Raw genomic sequence first — 20052 nt, forward strand, 5'->3', positions numbered from 1 at the left:
TATATGGTTAGCTAAATAACTTTTAACTCTGTCCCTATAATAACATGAGAAATGGGAACTGAAGCAACCATCTCTGGTGATAACAGGTGACAACAAAAACTGGAATCTGAATCATACAATAGTCTTATTTAGCTTAAAAAAATAGTCCTCAAAGTAGTTTTGAAATTTGACTGACATAACCCAAAATAATCTTTCCCCACTGCGGAACATAAAGAGATATGAATTATTGAAGTAAATCAAACTGGGAGTGGGGGGGGGGGCGGAGAGAGGGAGAGAGAAAACAAAAACAAACCTAGTTCTAGATTATAAAATGGAAAGTAAATCAGAAAGGTAGTGGAAGACTCAGCCTACTCTTACAAATAATTTAATATATACATCTTAATACTACTCACCTTGCCGGTTCTGAAAGACGAATTGTAATGTCTTTGGCGTATTTGTCTTCCACAAACTGGAAATTTCTTAAAACCCCTCTGAAAAATGAGGTAGTAGTAATTAATGATATAGTTGGTGCACCAATAAAGTGACTTTCCAAATTAAGACATCCAGAACCTTGGGCTGTGGGCTTTTAAAGTCCTTGACTTGAAAATATTACTTGTAGAATAGGTATTAAGGAAGTAATTAGAGGGATTGGTAACATTAAATGTACATCTCTGTACTTTCAAATATTTGGGTTTAACCTTCACTCTGAATTTTCTACATTTCTAATGGTTGTTTTTTAAATCTTTGCAAAGTTTTATAATCTTAAATATCTGATCTCAAGCTTAGTATCTTCTGTTCTCAGAAGTACCTTTACACTCAGAAAAGTGTCCTCTAGGGGGCGATACAACTGGCCTAACTCTCTAGTTTCAAGCATTGTGAAACCTCTGCTTAGTCTACTTGAATTCTCAAGAATACAGATTTCCAGTATAAAACTAACTAATTCCAACTCTTCACAGCCCATTTTTCTTTCCATTTGACACCCGGCAAATGCTGTTTTATGTAACTGCTTTTGATCGAGATCGAGCAATGCAGAGATTACTAGATACCAATCCAGAAATCAATCAGTCAGATTCTCAGGACAGTAGAGTGGCACCACGACTGGACAGGAAAAAAGTAAGTGTTATGCCAAAATCCATTTCACAAAGGAGTGAGTAGTAGTTTTCCATGTGGATCAGTCTTCTACAACTTCGAGTGAAGGGAGATCTTAGTGTTTGCTCAAAATGACACAATCCCAGTTGTACTAGTACATATCTCAAGTGGATTTTTGAGAAACGGGCCCATTGTAGGGGTGGTAAACTCCCAAAAGAATGAAGTATATTCCCACTGAATATCTGCTGTTGGGAAGCAGGGGTAGCTGGCACATGTTATGTAACTCCTCCCCAACACATTTTGGATGTTTAAGGATTGGAGACATTGCCTGCTTGTGAAATGTAAACTGTGTTGTTGAAAATGTTTGCTATACATGTAGATGCCTTGTATAGATGTAAGTACTTAAGGGTTCTTTATTAGGCTTATTCTTATTGTTATATTCACCTGATTCAGTGTTTTCTATTGATTCTGGAAAAGGTATATAAATAGTACACACCAGAAAAGTATCCATATGCTTAAGTATTCAGTGTAATGCATTCTTGTAGAGAGAGAACTCTGACCCTGACACATGATGAGAAAACTGATAGCCTTGGATATTTAACTCCCTCCTGAACAGCCACTAGACCCTAGTAGCTTATTGCCTGGACAACAGGAAGGAGACAAGCTATCAGGAATGTGGCTTACCTGGGTCCCGCCTTCTTAAATAACATATCTGGGAACTGTCAGCACTAGCTTGTCCTATTAAGGTCGTCCTTTCTTTTGTAATCCATTCCACATGGTGGAGGGCTTCTGTCAGCCTCTCAAACCACTGAGTCCCAGGCCACTGGTGGGACCCCCACTACCCTTTTCTTGTTCAAGGGTGAAGAGGGTGCTGAGTGGGCAACCTGTCACCTGATAATTTCTACTATGATGCCCCAGTCCTAGGGCTGAGACTTAAAGTTTTTCTGGTCCAGAGCAAGAATGTTCCCTACTAGTACATAATCCTACAATTTTAGGACTACCAGTTTGCATTTGACATGAAACACCTTTTATATAAATAGTTCACCACTGAATACAACTTCTTGCTTTATATAAAATTAATACATGTTTAAAAGCAAATTATTTTATTTAGAATCATAGAACTATAGAGCTGAAAGGGACTTTAAGAGGTCATCTGGTCCAGTACTGTGTTGTGCTTAAGCAGGACCAAGTAAAACTAGATCATCCCTGACAGGTGCTTGTCCAACCTGTTTTTAAACCTCCTATGACAGAATCCACAATCTTCCTTGGAACCTTCGTATTCTAGGGCTTAACTACCCTTTATAGTAGAAAAAATTTTTCCTACTCTCTGACCTAAATCTCCCTGGCTGCAGATAAGCCCATTACTAATTCTCCACACCTACTAAAGATAGGACCACAATTGATCACTGTCCTTTTTTTTTTTTTTTTTTTTTTTTTAAATAAGAGCCCTGAACAAATTTGAAGACTTTTAATCAGGTCTTCTCTTCTCAAGATTAAAAATACCCAGTTTTTAATCTTTCCTCAAATGTCACATTTCCTAAACTTTTCCTCATTTTTGTTGCTCTTCTCTGGACTTTCTCTCTAATTTTATCCATCTTTCTTGACATGTGGCTCCCAAAACTGGACACAGGACTCCAGCTGGAGCCCCACCAGTGTTAAGTAGAGTGGGACAGTTATAGCCCATGTCTCACACATGACAATTTTTTGTTGTTTCACCCCAGAATTGTTAGCCTTTTTTTTTTTTTTTTTTGCAACTGCATCACATTGACTCTCATTCAGTTTGTGATCCCCAGATCCTTTTTCAGCAGTACTACTCCATAGCCAATTATGCCCCATTTTTGTATTTGTGCATTTGATTTTTATCTTCCTACATGTAGTATCTTTCAGTGCTGCCAGACTTGCTCTTCAATCCGTCAAGGCCATTTTGAATTGTCCATGTTCTCCACAGTTCTAGCAACCCTGCCCACCTTGGTGTCATTCTCAGATTTTATAAGCATACTGTACTCCATTATGCAAGTCATCAGTGAAAGTATTGAATAGTGACAGACTCCTGTGAGAATCCACTAGATAAGTCTGCAGTCTGACAGCAAACTACTGATACCTACTTTTTTAATGTGTTTTTTTCCACCAGGTTTATACCGACCTTATCATAATTTAATCTGGACCATATTTCCCGGGTTTCATTATGAAACTATCACATAGGACTGTGCCAAAAGCTTTACTACAATCAAGATTCAATCAAAAACTTTCTCTTTCTCATTCCAAAATTTTGTTTCCTTATTGTTATAACTCCCTTGCTTACTGAGGAATTGAGATTTGCAAAAATTAATTCGATTGTCTAAATGTCTTTAATGTATAGCGCACTGTGAACAGAGAAGAGCTGTTGAAACAGGCAGAATCTGTGATGCAAGATCTAGGCAGTTCGAGAGCTATGTTGGAAATCCAGTATGAGAATGAAGTAAGTAATGGCTATGTGACTACATTAACCCTTTTTAATGAATGTTCATACAAAAGCTGTAATTGCATTAGAATAACTTGGTCAGACTGTCTTCCGTCCTATTACTGGCAGCTAAAAATTCCATCCACTAATGCATAACTACTTCTTCCAAATATGACTGGTTTCTGACTGTCCAAATAGCTAGACAAAACAGCATTTTTCAACTGCAAATGCACGTTAAGGTCAGCAGTTAGAAATGTGTTCACTTTAAAGTTAGAAAAACTCTTACTCTAGCAGACACGTGCATGTCTCTAGCTTGATCACTAGGCGACTTAATAAATATTCTGTTTGGTCAGTATCCCTTTTCTATGTATGAATTTTTGTTAGCTCTGCAGGTTTAATAAATTTTTTGGTTATAGAAAGGCCTTTTCCTGGAAGAAGAAATTGTAATGAATATAACTGTTTTATATTATTGCACAGCTCACACTTAAATTACAAATGTTCTGAACATTAAAATATTAAATGAAAAATTGCCTTTTCTCTCTGAAGGTTGGCACAGGTTTAGGACCTACACTGGAATTTTATGCACTTGTATCTCAGGAACTACAGAGGGCAGACTTAGGCCTCTGGAGAGGAGAAGAAGTAACTCTATCCAATCCAAAAGGTGACTGTTTTTCTGATTATCAATGTACTTTCAGCTGCTTCAGAAACTGTCCTTTGGGACTTCCAAGTTCTAATGCCTTAAAATGTAATTCTACCCAAAAAAGTGGTTATCGAAGATCACTTGTCATGGTTATTGGGCTAGCTGCACTGCTGCCCCTTCTCTGTGATCTCTCAGCGAACCCCCCTACTGATATCAGGCCATAGGCCTTTACCTCTCCTAAGGTGGAACTCTGCAATTTGCATACTCTGACCAGGACCTTGGTTGCAGCCACCTGGGTATCAACCCTACCTAAACCAGCAGGCAAAACTGGAGTTGGCACTTGCAAGAAGTGATCTTCTCCAGAAGCCTGTGATAGCATGCGTTTGAAGTGAGAAAGAAACAACTTCTAAACAAAGCAGGATTTGTTTTGCCCAAAAGGTACACAGCATTTAGGAGTGGATTTAAAATAAGAGACCTGAACATACATTCTGTTACCTAAGATTAATCTCTCTATCCAGAGCTCAAGTGGGTCTGGCTTCTTCCCCATCTGAGTTGAGAGAACCAGCCTACACTCCTTCTAGCCTTCTTTCCTGAGTGTTTCAGTCAGACTGCCAGCCTTTTTAACTGACCCATACTGAGGCCTCTCTACCCTCTTCTCCTCCCCCCTACTCCTTCTGCCTTGGGCAGCTTTTTAATTGCTACGGTCTTTTGATCTTTTAGGGTCTCCTTTGATCCCAGTCTTAGCCTTGGGAAGAGTAAAGTGTCCTTTCCTGGATGGAGCCAGCTGTGTAACTTCTCACTGTTGATGGGCCAGCCATAGTTATCTTAACTCCCTTGAATCTGGGTACCTAAGACTATACTTGGCACCTCAGCCCTTTTACACCTTGTTTGGGAAAGTGTGTGCATTCAGGCAGGCAGCAGTACACACTTGAACAGGCAAACAGTCGCATGTAATATTCATAAGAAATAACAGACATTTTCCCAGTTTGTCTCAGGACCTTCATACTCGAGGGGTCATTATCTTAAGACTTTTTGTAGGGTAAATACATTCATGTGTTTAGAAATCTGGATGGAGTGTTCAAGATTATTTTTATTTTTTCATTTTCTCAAAGTTTAAAGAGATGCTGTCAGGATAATCACTTATTAAAATTTCCTTGTTATGACTATGAACAGTGAAAATATTAATTCTGAACTTTTGTTCAGCTTTGGCAAATAAAAACAAGTTACTTTGTTTCATATTACAGTATTATTCTGCAGTATTACAAGATTGTTTGTTTGTTTGATTTGCTAATGCTGCAAGGAATGGTTAAATTTGTAACTGATGGGGTGAAATAGAAATATCATGACTTCAATTTTTTAAAACTGACATTTTTAACAACCTAAATTATAGGCCAGAATAATTAGACTCATTGCCTTTAATTCATATTTAAATGAAAAAGCATTATATAAGTACTGAACTCGCCCCTCCCCTCCTTTTCCCCCCTCCCCCAACAGGAAGCCAAGAAGGCACCAAATATATTCATAATCTCCAAGGCCTATTTGCGCTTCCTTTTGGTAGAACAGCTAAACCAGCTCACATTGCAAAGGTTAAAATGAAGTTCCGTTTTCTGGGAAAACTAATGGCTAAGGCTATCATGGATTTCAGATTGGTAAGAATGAAATTTGATTTTTATCTGAAGTAATATATAACACTAAGTTCTGTTGGTTCCAATGTTGAACACTTTCTGCTAGACTCTAGATTCAGGAAAACGAAGTTGGTAATGCTGCAAGTCTGATTATGGCTTAATATTGAGAGAACCTGAATTTCAGCACTTTCAATGCTAGTCAGTATTTTTAAAAAGAAGATGAGTTGTAATCTTGTTAGGGGATCTCCTGAGTGACTCGAGCTCATCTTTCTCTGGAAGAGAGAGCACCTAATTTCTATCTACATTGTGATTTTATCCCTTCGTGTATGTAGCCCAAAATTATATGGGGCTTGTGATATAGTAGCAAATGCTGAAAATTCATACTTGCTTATCACTATCATACCTAGGTCTTTCAACATAACTCTGTCCTTTATATTAAAATCTCCACTATACATTTCTCCCAAAGTACTATACATATTGCATGACAAACCACTCTCTGCTAGTCCAAAAAATGTTTTGGAAAAGGTACTGCTCAGAGAATGAAACTTCAAAACTTAAAGCAATTGAAACCTGATTTTATTTATTTATGTATGTATTTATTTATTTTTATTTATTTGTTTTTTATGCATTAACTATTAATTTTAAAACAATGCTACTTTGGCTTCCAGGTGGACCTTCCCCTTGGCCTTCCTTTTTACAAATGGATGTTACGACAGGAAACTTCCCTCACTTCACATGACTTGTTTAATATCGATCCAGTGGTAGCTAGATCAGTATATCATCTTGAAGATATAGTGAGACAGAAGAAAAGACTTGAACAGGACGAATCACAGGTAGGAAGGAAGAGTAATTTATATGAAGGGGAAAGGCCAAACTTGATTTTTACATATTTCTGGATTTTTGCAAGCCATAGTTGAAATAGAGTGAACATATTTATCTTCTTATAAATACTTAATTGATATCTTCTTAATATACTAATAAAAATTACTACTTTTCTCAGTATTAGTAATCCTCTTAAATCAATTTGAAGTCAAAGTTGTAAATAATTTGCTAGCAATGGACAACCAGGTGACCTTTTTGTAAATCTACATTGGATGATACAGTATACAGTATGAATTCCTAGTCCTTTATTAGCAAGGAGTTTTTTCACTCCATTGCATATAAGCACAATTATTAACACTGCATCACACTTCTGGTTTTTTTAACACTGATAACAAATCTAGTAGTATAGAGAAGGGTTTATTTGGTTAACTGTCGTATGTTGGGCGCTGCTCAGCAGCTCTATAGACACATGAGGAAGATTACCTCTCCCCCAGTACAATAAAGACTTCTCACACATGTTGGAGAAAAATTAATAAATTGAGACAAATGTCACATTATGTATTTTGAAGTTAGACTGAGTTTTCTGATTTAGCAGAGTCAGATACATGCACAAATTAAAATACCTGTCCAATACAAGGTCAGAAAGTCAGGACTGTATTGAATTCCTTCGTTTCAAAGCAGCCTTGATATTTGAGGCATAATATGATGAGAATTTCTTCACTTTGATCAAAAAATTAGATGTGGACAATTTTCTTGAAGCAAAGTGTAAGAAGCTACTTGTACTCAAAAAGAGCTTTGATACCTCGCTTCAGTTCCTAAAAGAGAGCATACACAGAGTTAGCCAGGCTGTTTTTCAAAATTTTGCCGACTTTACCAGCTCTGCTCAGATGAGGTTTAGAAGACGTAGGGCTAATCTACACTAGAAGCACTATATCCGCGCAGCTGCATCTGATGGCTCCTATTGGCACAATTAAATCCACCTCTGCAAGAGGCAGTAGCTGTGTTGGGGGGGAGAAGCTCTCCCACTGACATAGCACTGTCCAAACTGGCACTTAAGTGGGTGTAATTTACAACGCTTATTGGGATAGCTTATTCTCACCCCTGAGTGACGGAAGGTATACCTAAGTAAATGATAGTATAGATCTGGCCTTAGTTAAAATGCCTACCCTAGCACTCCATTGGAACTGAGCTAGTGAAGTATTTGTGGGAAATATTTGGCAGAAGAGCCAAGCATAGACCGGTCTTGTCTATGTCTGAAGTTGAAGACTTGTCTCAGTTCTAGCTTTAATGCCATGAAGTGTCTTTCAGTGTTCCCTTTAGTATTTGTTTTGATCATCTGAGTTTTGGTGCCGTGTATTTTGATAAGTGATAAAGGTTTAGTATTTGCCCTAAACTTCCCATCAAGTCTTCAGTCTTACAACTTGAGTCGGTAATTTAATGAGTTCTTTTATTTATTTTAATGAAAACCTTCACCAGAAGAATGTGGCTTTACTATGGATTTTTGGGTCTTTCCTCTCACCTTCCTTGTATCCAAAAGATCTGGGACTTTGAAGCCACTCTAAACCCAAATATAAGCAAATACTTGATTTGCTAAACTGCAGGATGTTTCTGGGAGCATGTATTTATTTCAGTGGGACACCAATTTGGTATATTGTCTATGCTAGGGAAACTTTCCAAATCTTTCCAGTTACAAATAGCGGGTCAGCTCGACTAGTGGCAACAATATCATATTGATTGGTCACTGGCTTGTTAAGCATCATGTTATCTAGCTCAGCTCAGATTCAGAGGCCAGTGTTTGCTAGGGCTCCCAGTATTAATATTGGTGCAACTTAGTTTTCGTTAGCAATAGTGTGAAAAATCTTTAAAACTTGACTGTCTTGTATTCATTGAAGGGACCTATTCAGTCAGAGGCAGTCTGCATCTCACTTGCAAAAGGGGAGCAATCATCTGAAAAAGCCCAATACCAATCTCCTTGGGAGGGAGATAAACAGAGCCAAAAGGGATAAGTGAGGATAATTAATGGATGATGGCTGCAGTTGTTATCTTAATATCTTCAATTTATGAAAATACTAGACTGTTCAAAACAATTTGTGTAGCACTTAGAAGAGTCCTCCTTTAAACAGAAGGCTGGTTCTAATCTTAACTATGGGAGGGCTCTACACATCTATCAGCAGCAGCATAGCAAACTCATAGATGTGCGAAGTGACCTGTTCATCTCAGTGAGAGATTTATCAGATGAAAGAACGTCCTGTGGAGAAGACTGTAGCCTGAAATAATAGCTCTGAGTTAGGTCTACACAGCAAACAGAAACTGTTGGCTGGCTGTACCAGCTGACTGCAGCCAGAGCCCAGCAAGCTGTGGTGCTGTTTCATTGCAATGCAGACTTCCAGGTTCTGGCAGGAGGGGGGCTCTAGGACTCTTTCTGCAGGTCTGAACCTCATAGATGTGCAGGGCCCCCCAGAGCTTGGTGCACACAAGGGCAGGAAGCTGCACTCAGATCCCAGCTCAGATGTGGGGGAAGTAAGGAAGGAGGCTCAGACCTCTCCAGAGCTTGGCTTATCTAAAGGAGGCAGGGAAAGGATAGAGAGAGATCAAGAAAGATGTTCATGAGTTAGAAAGGGTTCAGAGAAGAGCCATGTGAATGATGAAATGATTAGAAAATGTCATCGTCTTATGCAGAAGATGATGCTAGATCAGTGGTAACCAACCTTTTTTATGCCCAAAATCACTTTTTGAATGTAAGGGTAACCCAGGATCTGTCCTGCCCCAGTCACTCCATCCTCGCTGCTCTCCCTCACCTGGGGTTCACAGTGTGGGAGGAGGCTCTGGGCTGATCCTGGTGCTGGGGTGCAAGAGGGAGTAAAGGAGGAGTTCAGGGCTCAGGCTTGGGCTGCAGGAGAGGGTATGAGGTGCTGGCTCTGGGAGGGGGGTTCAGAGCTGGGGGTTGGGGTGCAGCCTCCCACCAGGCAGCATTTACCTCCAGCAGCTCCCAGTTGGTGGCACAGCATGACTGCCACTACGGCAGGCTCCCTGCCTACCTCAGCCCCATGCCACTCCTGGAAAGGGGCAATGCACCCTGGGGGGGGGAGGGGGAAGCGGCGTGGCGGCGAAGGGCGATACGTGGCTCTGAACGCTGCCCCTCTCTACAAGCACCGGCCCCACAGCTCCCATTGGCCACACCTCCCCATTCAGGGCGAATGGGAGCTGCGGGGGGGCAGTGGTTAGCAGCAGGAGCAGTGTGGAAGGAGACCCTGGTCCCTCTCAACCACTGGCCACTTCCAGGAGTGGCATGGGGGGGGGGCAGGCAGGTAGCCTATCTAGCAGCAGCCCTGCTACGCAGCCAGAGATCCTCCAGGATCAACCAGTTGATCACGATCGACCGGTTGGTGACCACTGTGCTAAATGATCATAATGATCCCTTCTGATCTTAGAATCTATGAACCTCTTTAGATTGTGTTGCAGGCATGGGAAGGGAATGTAGGGCTGGCAGGTTCCCCTCTCATCCCTGTGTCCCTCTTCTCTCTCCGTGTCTCCCTTCCCCATCAACTGATCTACCCCAACTTTTCTCCCCCTATTAGCACCTACTCTCCCATCCAATCACCCTCCTCTCCCAGCAAGCATTTGCTTGCAATAGCTTCTCTACTTTAATTTAAAAAAAAATGAGATGCAGCCATATATTTCATGTGGGTGTGCACGCCATGTGCACTGGAGCCAGAAAACTTTGCCTAGCAATATCCATAAGGCCGATGTCTGCAGCCATAGCCCCACCTGGGACTGTATAAGAGTGGTGCTGCCTCAATTCCCTCAGTCCCTTCTCACCACCTATGGCTAGAGCTGAAGGTCTCTGTGGTGTCTTCACCTCAGACTTCCATTCTTTTTTTTTTTTTTCCTGGAAACTTTTCTTGTGTATATAGTAGTAGTACCTTAGGTTTAGTTAAGTGTTAGTTTAGTGTTAGTAGAGTAGCTGACTGCCTGTGTGATGCTCTTGCCAGGATTCAAGCATTGTCCATCCTGCATAGGGGCCAACCAGAACAGCAACCCCCACAGGAGGTGCTTGTTATGTCTTGGTGAGAGCCACATTGCTGAGGTGCTCCATCTGCAAGTTGTTCACAAAGAGGACTCGGGTGGCTAGAGACTTGCAGTTAAAGCAGCACCTTGTGGAGCAGGCCACGAGGCCCACTTCTGCACCAAAGAGCTCATCTGACTAGTGGTAGCTTTCAGATCTGTCAAATGATGCCACCCTGCAATCTGGTTCTAGCGTTTTCCCCCAAGAGGAAATGTGGTCTTTTTGCCCTCTTCTGACATAGCAAGGAAGAGGACCCAAAAGATAAGTTGGGACAATTCTAGGACTTGTGGAAACTCCTCCTTTACCAGGAGAAGTGCTAACCGGCACTATACTCCTTGCGGCACAAATGATGGAGCATGTTGGTCTAGCCGCTCCTAGATACCACATCAAGAGCAGCAGGGGCCTGTACTGTCAACTCTGGTCCTAGCCCGTGGGTGTCTGAGTCCAGCACCGACAGTGTCCATGCCAACTGAATACAAGGCAGCATCGGACCTACTTTGCCTCAGTCCAGACTCTCCACTGGCTCAGGAGTTCTCTGGTGCTATGGCTTCTGTCAGTTCATTCTCCATTGTGCCCTTGGTGCCTTCTGGCTGTGTGCCACTAGGTCCACTGGCACCACATCCCACACCGTCTGGGCCACAAACTGTGGAGCAGAGGCCAGGCTTGGCACTGAAGGCCCCCTAGACACTTGTGTATCTTTTGGCACTGTCATCTTAGCAGTCAAAAAGATAACAATATTGAGAATCATTAGAACAGGGATAGATAATAAGACAGAAAATATCATCATATTGCTTCTATATAAATTCATGGTACGCCCACATCTTGAATACTGCATGCAGATCTGGTTGCCCCATCTAAAAGATTTATTGAAATTGGACAGAGATGGGCAACAAAAATGATTAAGAGATATGGAACCGCTTCCATATGAGGAGATTAAAGAGATTGGGACTGGTCAGTTTATAAAAGAGATGACCTGGGGGGAATATAATAGAGGTTTATAAAATCATGACTGGTGTGGAGAAAGAGTAAACGTTTCCTTATTCACTTTCTCATGGCACAAGAACTAGGGGGCACCAAATTAAATAGGCAGCAGGTTTAAAACAAAAGGAAGCATTTCTTCACACAACACACACAACTTGTGAAGCTCTTTGCCAGAGAATGTTGTGAAGGCCAAGTCTATAACAGGGTTAAAAAAACTAGATAAATTCATGTAGAATAGGTCCATCAATAGCTATTAGCCAGGATGGTCAGGGATGCAATACCATGCTCTGAGTGTCTCTAGCCTCTGTGTGCCAGAAGCTGGGAATGGGTGATGGGATGGATCACTTGATGATTACTTGTTCTGTTCATTCGCTCTGAACCACCTGGCATTGGCTTCTGTTGGAAGACAGGATACTGGTCTAGATGAACAATTGGTCTGACCCAGTATGGCCGTTCTTATCTACACCTTGCTGCCTTTCAGCCTGTCTTCTGTTTCCTGGATTTTTACCAAGTATATGATTGTGGTAGCAGCATGTCTCAGGAAGAAGGGAGTTAATATCTTCCCATGTCTGGACAATTAGTTACTGAGGAGCAAGTTCAGAGATGAAATGCTCTCTCATGTCCACTTCACACTATTCCTACATGATTGTCTAGGCCTCATCCTAAACAATGGGAAGTCAGCATTGGTTCCAACTGAAAGAGTCAAGTTTATTAGGGCCACAATAGACTGAGTTCAACAGCATTTCTACCGACAGAGTGATTCCACGCAGTCTTCAATCTTGGTCTGGAGCTGCAGTCACAACCACAGCCCAAGTGTGCATCAGGTTGCTAGGCCATATGTCCGTATGCACACAGGCTTACTCCTGCATCTTCTTTAGATGTGGCTGAAGTTGGTCTATCATCCAAAAAGCTATCCCTTGGACATGCTGGTCTGACTCCCCCACCAGTCCTTATAGTGGTGGATAATTCTGGACAACGTATGTCAGGGCATTCCTTTTGCTCAGCTTCCACAGACCAGGACTGTAGTCATAGATGCCTCCTTAATAAGGTTGGGGAGTGGATTTGGACTTGCTGAAAGTTCAAGGTCTGTGGTCAGACCAAGAAGCTTTTCTGTGTATCAACCTGAGGAGGAGGAATGATGTTCAAAGGCAATCTGCTTAACAGTAGGAAGTGCTTCTCCGGGGCAGTCCATTAAGCTAAGGGGAAACGGTTCTTGGTATGGTCATTAGCCCTGGAAGTTCAACTGACACTGGCTTGTATTCAGGACATCTTGAAGTACTTGTTATCAATTCAGTCTTCTGGCTTTGCACTGGCATGGAGAGTCCACTTAGTGGTGATTTTGGCACTTCATCCATCTGTCCATGGAAGCCAGTGTTTTCAAACTTCATGGCAGTGATGTTCTTAAAGGGAATCATTTGTCTCCACCCACCAGTTACAAGAGCCTGTTCCTTTCTGGAATGTTCATTTGAACCTCTGGCAGCTTTTCTGCCTTCTGTGTCAGAAAATTGCCTTCCTTGTGGTGGTTAAGATGTGCAAGGAGAGCATTTCAGTTGTGGGCTTAGAGGCGGAGCCTCCTTACTTAGTGTTTGGAAAATTGCGTGTAACCCTGTAGCCATACCCTATTTTTTTGGTTTGGTTTGTTTTTTTAAAATTGGAAGTAGTTTCCCAGTTTTACTCATTGAACTCCAGAGGAGCAGTGTCATCACACACTCAATGTCATGTGATTGCTTACTTTTTATCTGAATAGAACTAAATCTTTGTTCTTCACATCATCTGTTTCATATGCAGACTGAATGAAGGGTCAAGCACTTCTTAACAGTTAGTCTCCAGGCAGAAGAATAAAATCCTTGGAGGGAGACCAAGAGAAAGGGAAGGTCACCCTCTTGAGCAGAGAATGAGGAGACTTTTTACCTCCCGGTAAGCTCACCGCTCAGGTTTCTACTCTCTTAGATACGGAAACTCCAGTACCACATAAAAAGACCTTTGGCAAGCAGCCCTGTGCAGAATTGACATAGATATTGAAATTGGAGCGCTTCAACAGAAGGATTTTTTTGAAGCCCAAGTTTTCAGTCATTGTCTTTGGTACAGTCCCCCTCTGACCTCTGTAAAGAGTGCATGATTACACCTTCATCAGTACCACTTGATGTGATGAGTCCCAAGGAGCAGTACTTGGATTCTCCAGCACTGTCCAGGTTCCTTTGCTCATGAGGACCTCCAAATATTGGAAGAGCCAGAAACCCCCTGCTGAGGAATATAGAGGACTTTCCTGCCAGTACTGACATATCCTCTGGTTCTGCCGCATCCTTCCACAAAGATTCGGCTGCTGGTACTGATGTAGTTGCCAGTCCCTCTTTGGCCTATGTGACCCCAGTACCAACACTGCTTGTTCATCCACTGGACTTGGATGAGGAAGCTTTCATTGATTCAGTGTCTGTCCACAATTACACCACCTTCCCCTTCCAACCTGAGTAGGAGAGTCCTAGCACATTATTGACTTTCCAGCTCTGGCAAGGATACTTTTGGGTCCTGCTCCCTTCTCTTATGGCCCAGCACGGTGGGCTCTTTGGAATCTTTGGACTCTGTCTGACAAACAGTTCTACAAGGTGCTCTCATGCAAGAGATCACTCGACACTAGATATTGAGGAGACACAAGCTTTTTCACAAACCCTGCTCCTCACCAGATAAAGCTGTTATTCCAGCCCTGACATCCTACACAGATGACTTCAGGGCCTCATAAAAGGAATTGCGGTGGTCTTACAGATACTATTAGAGAAAATAAATAAAAACTTGAGCATTCCTTGTTGAACATCTTACATGCTTCTCCCCAAGAAAGGTTGCCTTTCCCATCAGTGATGCTCTGTCACCAACCCATTACCATATGGCAAACACTGGTCACCATACTTCCCATTTTTTGTAGGCTGATTAAAAAGTACTGTATTCCTGCCAAGGATTTGGAGTATCTTTTTTTCTCTCATCCCACCCTTAACTCTCTCATCATCAGTGCTGTCATCAAAGGAAACAGATGGTAGCAATCTAGATCTTCCCTTTTGACAAGGAGCTTGCATACCTGGACCGACTTCACTGAAAAAGCTGTTCCTTTTGTTGCTCTACAATTCCGAGTTGCCAATTAGCAGGCCTTGATGGCAAAATATAACTTCTACCAAATTGCTCATTGTATTGACAGTCTGAATCTAGACCAGATGGAGACGTTTATGGTTCTAATCACAAAAGGCCAGACAATTGCTAAGACTTCCCTTCAGTCCTCACTCAATGCTCTCTTTAGGAACTGCTGTAGTCCTGTATTGAGCATCACAGCTGCAATCCTTGAGCCTTTCCTGGGAAGTATAAAACACTGTGTTAGGGCCTTTCTTTTGAAGGGCCTAAGCTTTTTAGTGATGCTGTGAATGGCTCTGTCCATTCACTCAGACTCCAGGGCAACCTCGTGACAAAAAGGAAAATTACTCCTGGGGTAATTCTGTGCCACTGCGCAGAATTCATGTCTTCTGCAGGAAAGCAAAGACATCTGCAGACAAATAACTTCTGAGGTGAAGCAAAGGAAAGCTGCAGCTGGCGGAGATATAAATCAGCATGGGGGGAATGGGGACTGGGCATGCCTGGGTGGGGAGACATCAATCACCGCTGTGTGGGGACAGGACTGAGTGAATGAGAGAGACTGTCCCTCTGGCTCGCTATTGTGGCACGCCCAGTGTAAAGGGACAGGGCTTTGGGGTGTTAGGAGGTAGGCGTGAGACATGCTCTGCCTTAGGGGGCAGAGCCTAACCTAGCAGCCTGCCTGCTTAGTTGTTCCTGTTCTTGTTAGTGAATTCCCCTAGGAGCATAAAACAGGTGTAAAAGTTTTAAGGCTCCTTTACACTGACAGAGTGGTATAAAGGAGCCTTATAAAAGCTTGTGGTGCTTTTGTGATTAGAACTGGTCTCAATTTTTGGACTGAGATTTTCCTATCAATATGTGCTTCATGAACCGTTTACTACTGACCTTTCTGGAGATGGTCAGTAGCCAATATAAATTGAGTTTGATACCCCAGCCCTCACTTGCTCTTCAGTTGCCTGTGATGTAACACTCACCATATGGCTGCATACATTTATTGACTAATTAGAAATAAAGGATCAAACTTGGCTACATTACCACTGGACAAAAGGCATTTCCTCCAGTGCTTCCCAGTCCCATTCTCCAACCATTGTATCATAGTTTAAATACATTACCCAAATAATTGAAACTGGTATGATTATATTGCATTATTCTGGCAAATAAAATATTCAGAATCTTGTAGAATTTTAATTTTTTTACAAGAATTTCCCCAGGAGTAGAAAATACAGCAAGTCACAAACAACTCAGTGGTCTCTTGCAATTCACTTTCAGACCTCCGTGAGATCAACCAAACCTTCTTCTTCGAGTGATTGCTCATATCCATTCCAGTTAGGTGTACGCGCCGCGCGTGCACATTCGTCGGAAAACTTTTACCCTAGCAACTCAGTGGGCCGGCAGGTCGCCCCCTAGAGTGGCGCCACCATGGCGCTCCATATATACTCCTGCCGGCCCACCCGCTCCTCAGTTCCTTCTTACCGCCCGTGTCGGTCGTTGGAACAGTGGAGCGCGGCTTAGCTGACCTCCACTTCCCTAGCTACTCGTTTTCTCGTATATAATTATGCAGTTATAACACTTTTATATATATATATTTGTATGGTTATACGTGTTTTCTTTGCTAACATGGTTAGTTTAGTTAGCGGGGTTCAGGAAGTAGCCCCTTCCATGAGCCCAGTGCCGGAGCCATGCATGGCTCACCGGGTTTTAAAAAGGGGCCCGGCTTGCCAGAAGCCGCGGCCGAAGAGAGATCTACATGACTCCTGTTTGAAGTGCCTCAGGGAATCACACTTGACAGATAAGTGCCCCATTTGCAAGGCTTTTAAGCCGAGAACAAAAAGGTGCGGGACTTTCACTTGCCCCTCCACCTTGGGCGCGGAGCGATGTTCAAGCGGCGGGCAGAAGCGCCTCCTCGGCACCGGACCCCGCCGGTACCACCAAGGCCTTTCGGCACCGACCGTCGCCGGCACCGATGTCGACTCGGCACCGCTCCCTTCTTCCGAGGTCGAGAGAGTCTACGATTCCTGCTGGTGCCTGGCGGCTCCCCGGCACGCGCCGTGGTTGAGCCCCCTGCTCCCGCTACTTCCGTGCCACCTGCATCGCAGCCAGAGAGCTCGCCTCAGTTGCGTTATCCGGCACCGTCACCTGCAGAGGCACCGATGACTTCGGCTCCGTCGATTCCAGTCCCCCAGGACCAGGGAATCCGCTGCCTGGCAGCTCCCCGGCTCGCGCCGTGGTAGAGCTTACTGCTCCTGCTGCTTCTGTGCCAGCTGCACCACAGCTAGACAGCTCGTCTAAGATGGCTCGCCCGGCACCGACAACGTCGGCACCGTCGATCCCGGTCCCACGAGGGCCGTAGAATCCGGTGCCTGACGGCTCCCCGGCACGCGCCGTGGTTGAGCGTATTGCTCCTGCTGCTTCCGTGCCAGCGGCACCGCAGCCAGAGAGCTCGTCTACTCGGATCGCCCGGCGCTGACACCTGCTACGACACCGATGACGTCGTCACCGTCGATCCCGGTCCCATAAGGGCCGTAGAATCCGGTGCCTGACGGCTCCCCGGCACGCGCCGTGGTTGAGCGTATTGCTCCTGCTGCTTCCGTGCCAGCGGCACCGCAGCCAGAGAGCTCGTCTAGTCGGATCGCCCGGCGCCGACACCTGCTACGGCACCGATGACGTCGTCACCGTCGATCCCGGTCCCACAAGGGCCGTAGAATCCGGTGCCTGACGGCTCCCCGGCACGCGCCGTGGTTGAGCGTATTGCTCCTGCTTCTTCCGTGCCAGCGGCACCGCAGCCAGAGAGCTCGTCTAGTCGGATCGCCCGGCGCTGACACCTGCTACGGCACCGATGACGTCGTCACCGTCGATCCCGGTCCCACAAGGGCCGTAGAATCCGGTGCCTGACGGCTCCCCGGCACGCGCCGTGGTTGAGCGTATTGCTCCTGCTGCTTCCGTGCCAGCGGCACCGCAGCCAGAGGGCTCGTCTACGTCGGATCGCCCGGCACCGACACCTGCTGCGGCACCGATGGCGTCGGCACCGTCGATCCCGGTCCCACACGGGCCGTAGAATCCGGTGCCTGACGGCTCCCCGGCACGCGCCGTGGTTGAGCGTATTGCTCCTGCTGCTTCCGTGCCAACGGCACCGCAGCCAGAGAGCTCGTCTACGTCGGATCGCCCGGCACCGACACCTGCTGCGGCACCGATGACGTCGGCACCGTCGATCCCGGTCCCGCAAGGGCCGTAGAATCCGGTGCCTGACGGCTCCCAGGCACGCGCCGTGGTTGAGCTCCTGTTCCGGCTGCTTCTATCGGCACCGTCGATTCCAGTCCCACAAGGGCTATCGAATCCGGTGCCCGACGGCTCCCCGGCACGCGCCGTGGTTGAGCGTATTACTCCCGCTGCTTCAGTGCTGACGGCACCGCAGCCAGACAGCTTATCTAACTCGGTTCGCCCGGCACCGGCACCTACCGAAGCTCTGATGACCTCGGTACCGTGGATCCCGGCCCCACGAGGGCCGTCGAATCCGGTGCCTGACAGCTCCCCAATACGCACTGTGGTTGAGCCTGCTGTGGCTCTCAGTGCCATGACAGAGTCAGTGCTGCCTGACCCGGGCACCGCCGGTACGGGTAATACAGTCTCTTCAAGGGACTGTCCCCTGTCAGTACAGCAGAGCGGCACCGTCCATGATCACGGTCCCGCAGACACTCCAAGTCCTGTCGGCACGCCGGACACCACTGGCAGTCCCGGTACTGTTTTCCTCGGTACTGGTCACACTCGCTGCACCGGTCGGTATCCCGTTCGCCGACCCGCTATCGGCACCGTTCCGACATCTGGCACCGGGGCAGGTACCTTGACTCCTGTAGCTCTTCTCCGAGCCTCGAGATCTCGGTCGACCTCCCGACACCGTTCTGGTTGCGGGTCTGGATCTCGTTCCAGGTACCGATACGCCTCCCGATGCCGGTCCCCGGTGCCGAGTTGGGCAAGGTCCGAGTGAGTCAGAGACTCGGCCCGTGCCTTCTTTTAGTACCTCCATGGCCATCCGGACACGCATCCGTGTCATCCCATATGCGCAGATTTTATGCTCAGGACCACGATCCTGATATCATGGCCAGCGGGCGCCAGCCCCGAAGCAGAAAGAGCCTTGGCGAATGCAAGGTGTACTCTGCAGGGGCCCTGCGCCTCTGGGTAGCAAAGCAACAAGCCTTGCTTAGCTGCGATAATTATAGCACCTGGGTGGAGGAGTTTCTCCCTCGAACCTCCCACCTCGAGTTCGCTGCCGTCTTGGAGGACGGGGGAAAGAATTTACCCTTTGTTGGTAAAGGCATCTTCGCGGCAGAGACAGCCCCAGACTGCGAAGCCTGCTGGACAATAGGGTCCTAATGCGTCTCAGCGTGTATACGCTTGCGACCAAACGCAGGCCTTTATGGCCCCAGCCGCCATACTCTGTGCCTAGCCAGAGGCAGAACTCTGGACAACGGCAAGGCCAAGGTGGTCGCAGACAAACGTCAGGCCCCCTAAAAAGCCAAAGTCGAGGTCCCTCGCAATTACCACTGGGACCAAAGACGGACCTTCCAAGGTTCGCCGGAGGGCGGTGTACCAGTCGCAGGACGGGATCCTGATCCCGCTTTCTCCTGGCATGGCCCCAGTTACTTTTAGATCGCTGGGTCCTGCGCACGATGGAGCATAGGTACCACCTTTAAATTGCTCCAGCCCTGTCCCCCTTCAGCGGACGAAAGGGGCTAGGGGTTTTACTCCCGTTATGCCCTAGTTCCCCACTCGAACACAGGTCTCAGACCTCCCTGGTCCTGCATGGACTCAACCGGTTTGGGATAAGGTTGAAGTTCTGCATGGTATCCCTGGGAACCATTATTCCATCCTTGCCTCCTGGGGGCTACTATGCCGCCCTGGATAGGAAGGACGCGTACTTTCGCAATGCCATCTTCCCTCCGCACGGGAGATGCCTCCGCTTTATAGCCAGCGGTGAATACTCCCGGTTTACGGCCATAGTCGCCGCCTACCGTAGCTATGTCGGATATGCGTTTTTCCGTATTGGGACGATTCGCTTATCCGAGGAGACTCTGACTCACAACCCACTCAGCCGTGGGCATCGTCACGGTCTTATTCACAGATCAAGGCCTGATGATTACTATAGAGCAATCCACTCTGGTTCCCACGCAGAGGTTGGGCTTCCTAGGGGCTATCTTGGTCTCCTACCTAGCCGGAGCCTGCTTATCGCAACTGCGGTTTTAGGCGATGGCATCAATCATCTGAGGTCTGAAGGCTTTCCCAACGACCTCAGCTCGTTCTTGTC

At 45.7% G+C, this 20052-nt stretch overlaps 1 protein-coding gene across 7 annotated transcripts in view; it reads left to right on the top strand.

Annotated features, from left to right (window-relative positions):
- Positions 1-20052, top strand: part of TRIP12 (thyroid hormone receptor interactor 12) — a 177497-nt gene that overhangs the window by 132408 nt on the left and 25037 nt on the right. For all 7 annotated transcript variants that reach the window (XM_030575536.1, XM_030575537.1, XM_030575535.1 and 4 more), the window contains 5 exons: positions 936-1092; positions 3428-3526; positions 4055-4169; positions 5643-5797; positions 6442-6606. In XM_030575536.1, the coding sequence (XP_030431396.1) occupies positions 936-1092; positions 3428-3526; positions 4055-4169; positions 5643-5797; positions 6442-6606 (691 nt within the window). The remainder of the gene's footprint in view (positions 1-935; positions 1093-3427; positions 3527-4054; positions 4170-5642; positions 5798-6441; positions 6607-20052) is intronic.

This window comes from Gopherus evgoodei, chromosome 9 (genome assembly GCF_007399415.2).
Source record: "Gopherus evgoodei ecotype Sinaloan lineage chromosome 9, rGopEvg1_v1.p, whole genome shotgun sequence".
Lineage (NCBI taxonomy): Eukaryota > Metazoa > Chordata > Testudines > Testudinidae > Gopherus > Gopherus evgoodei.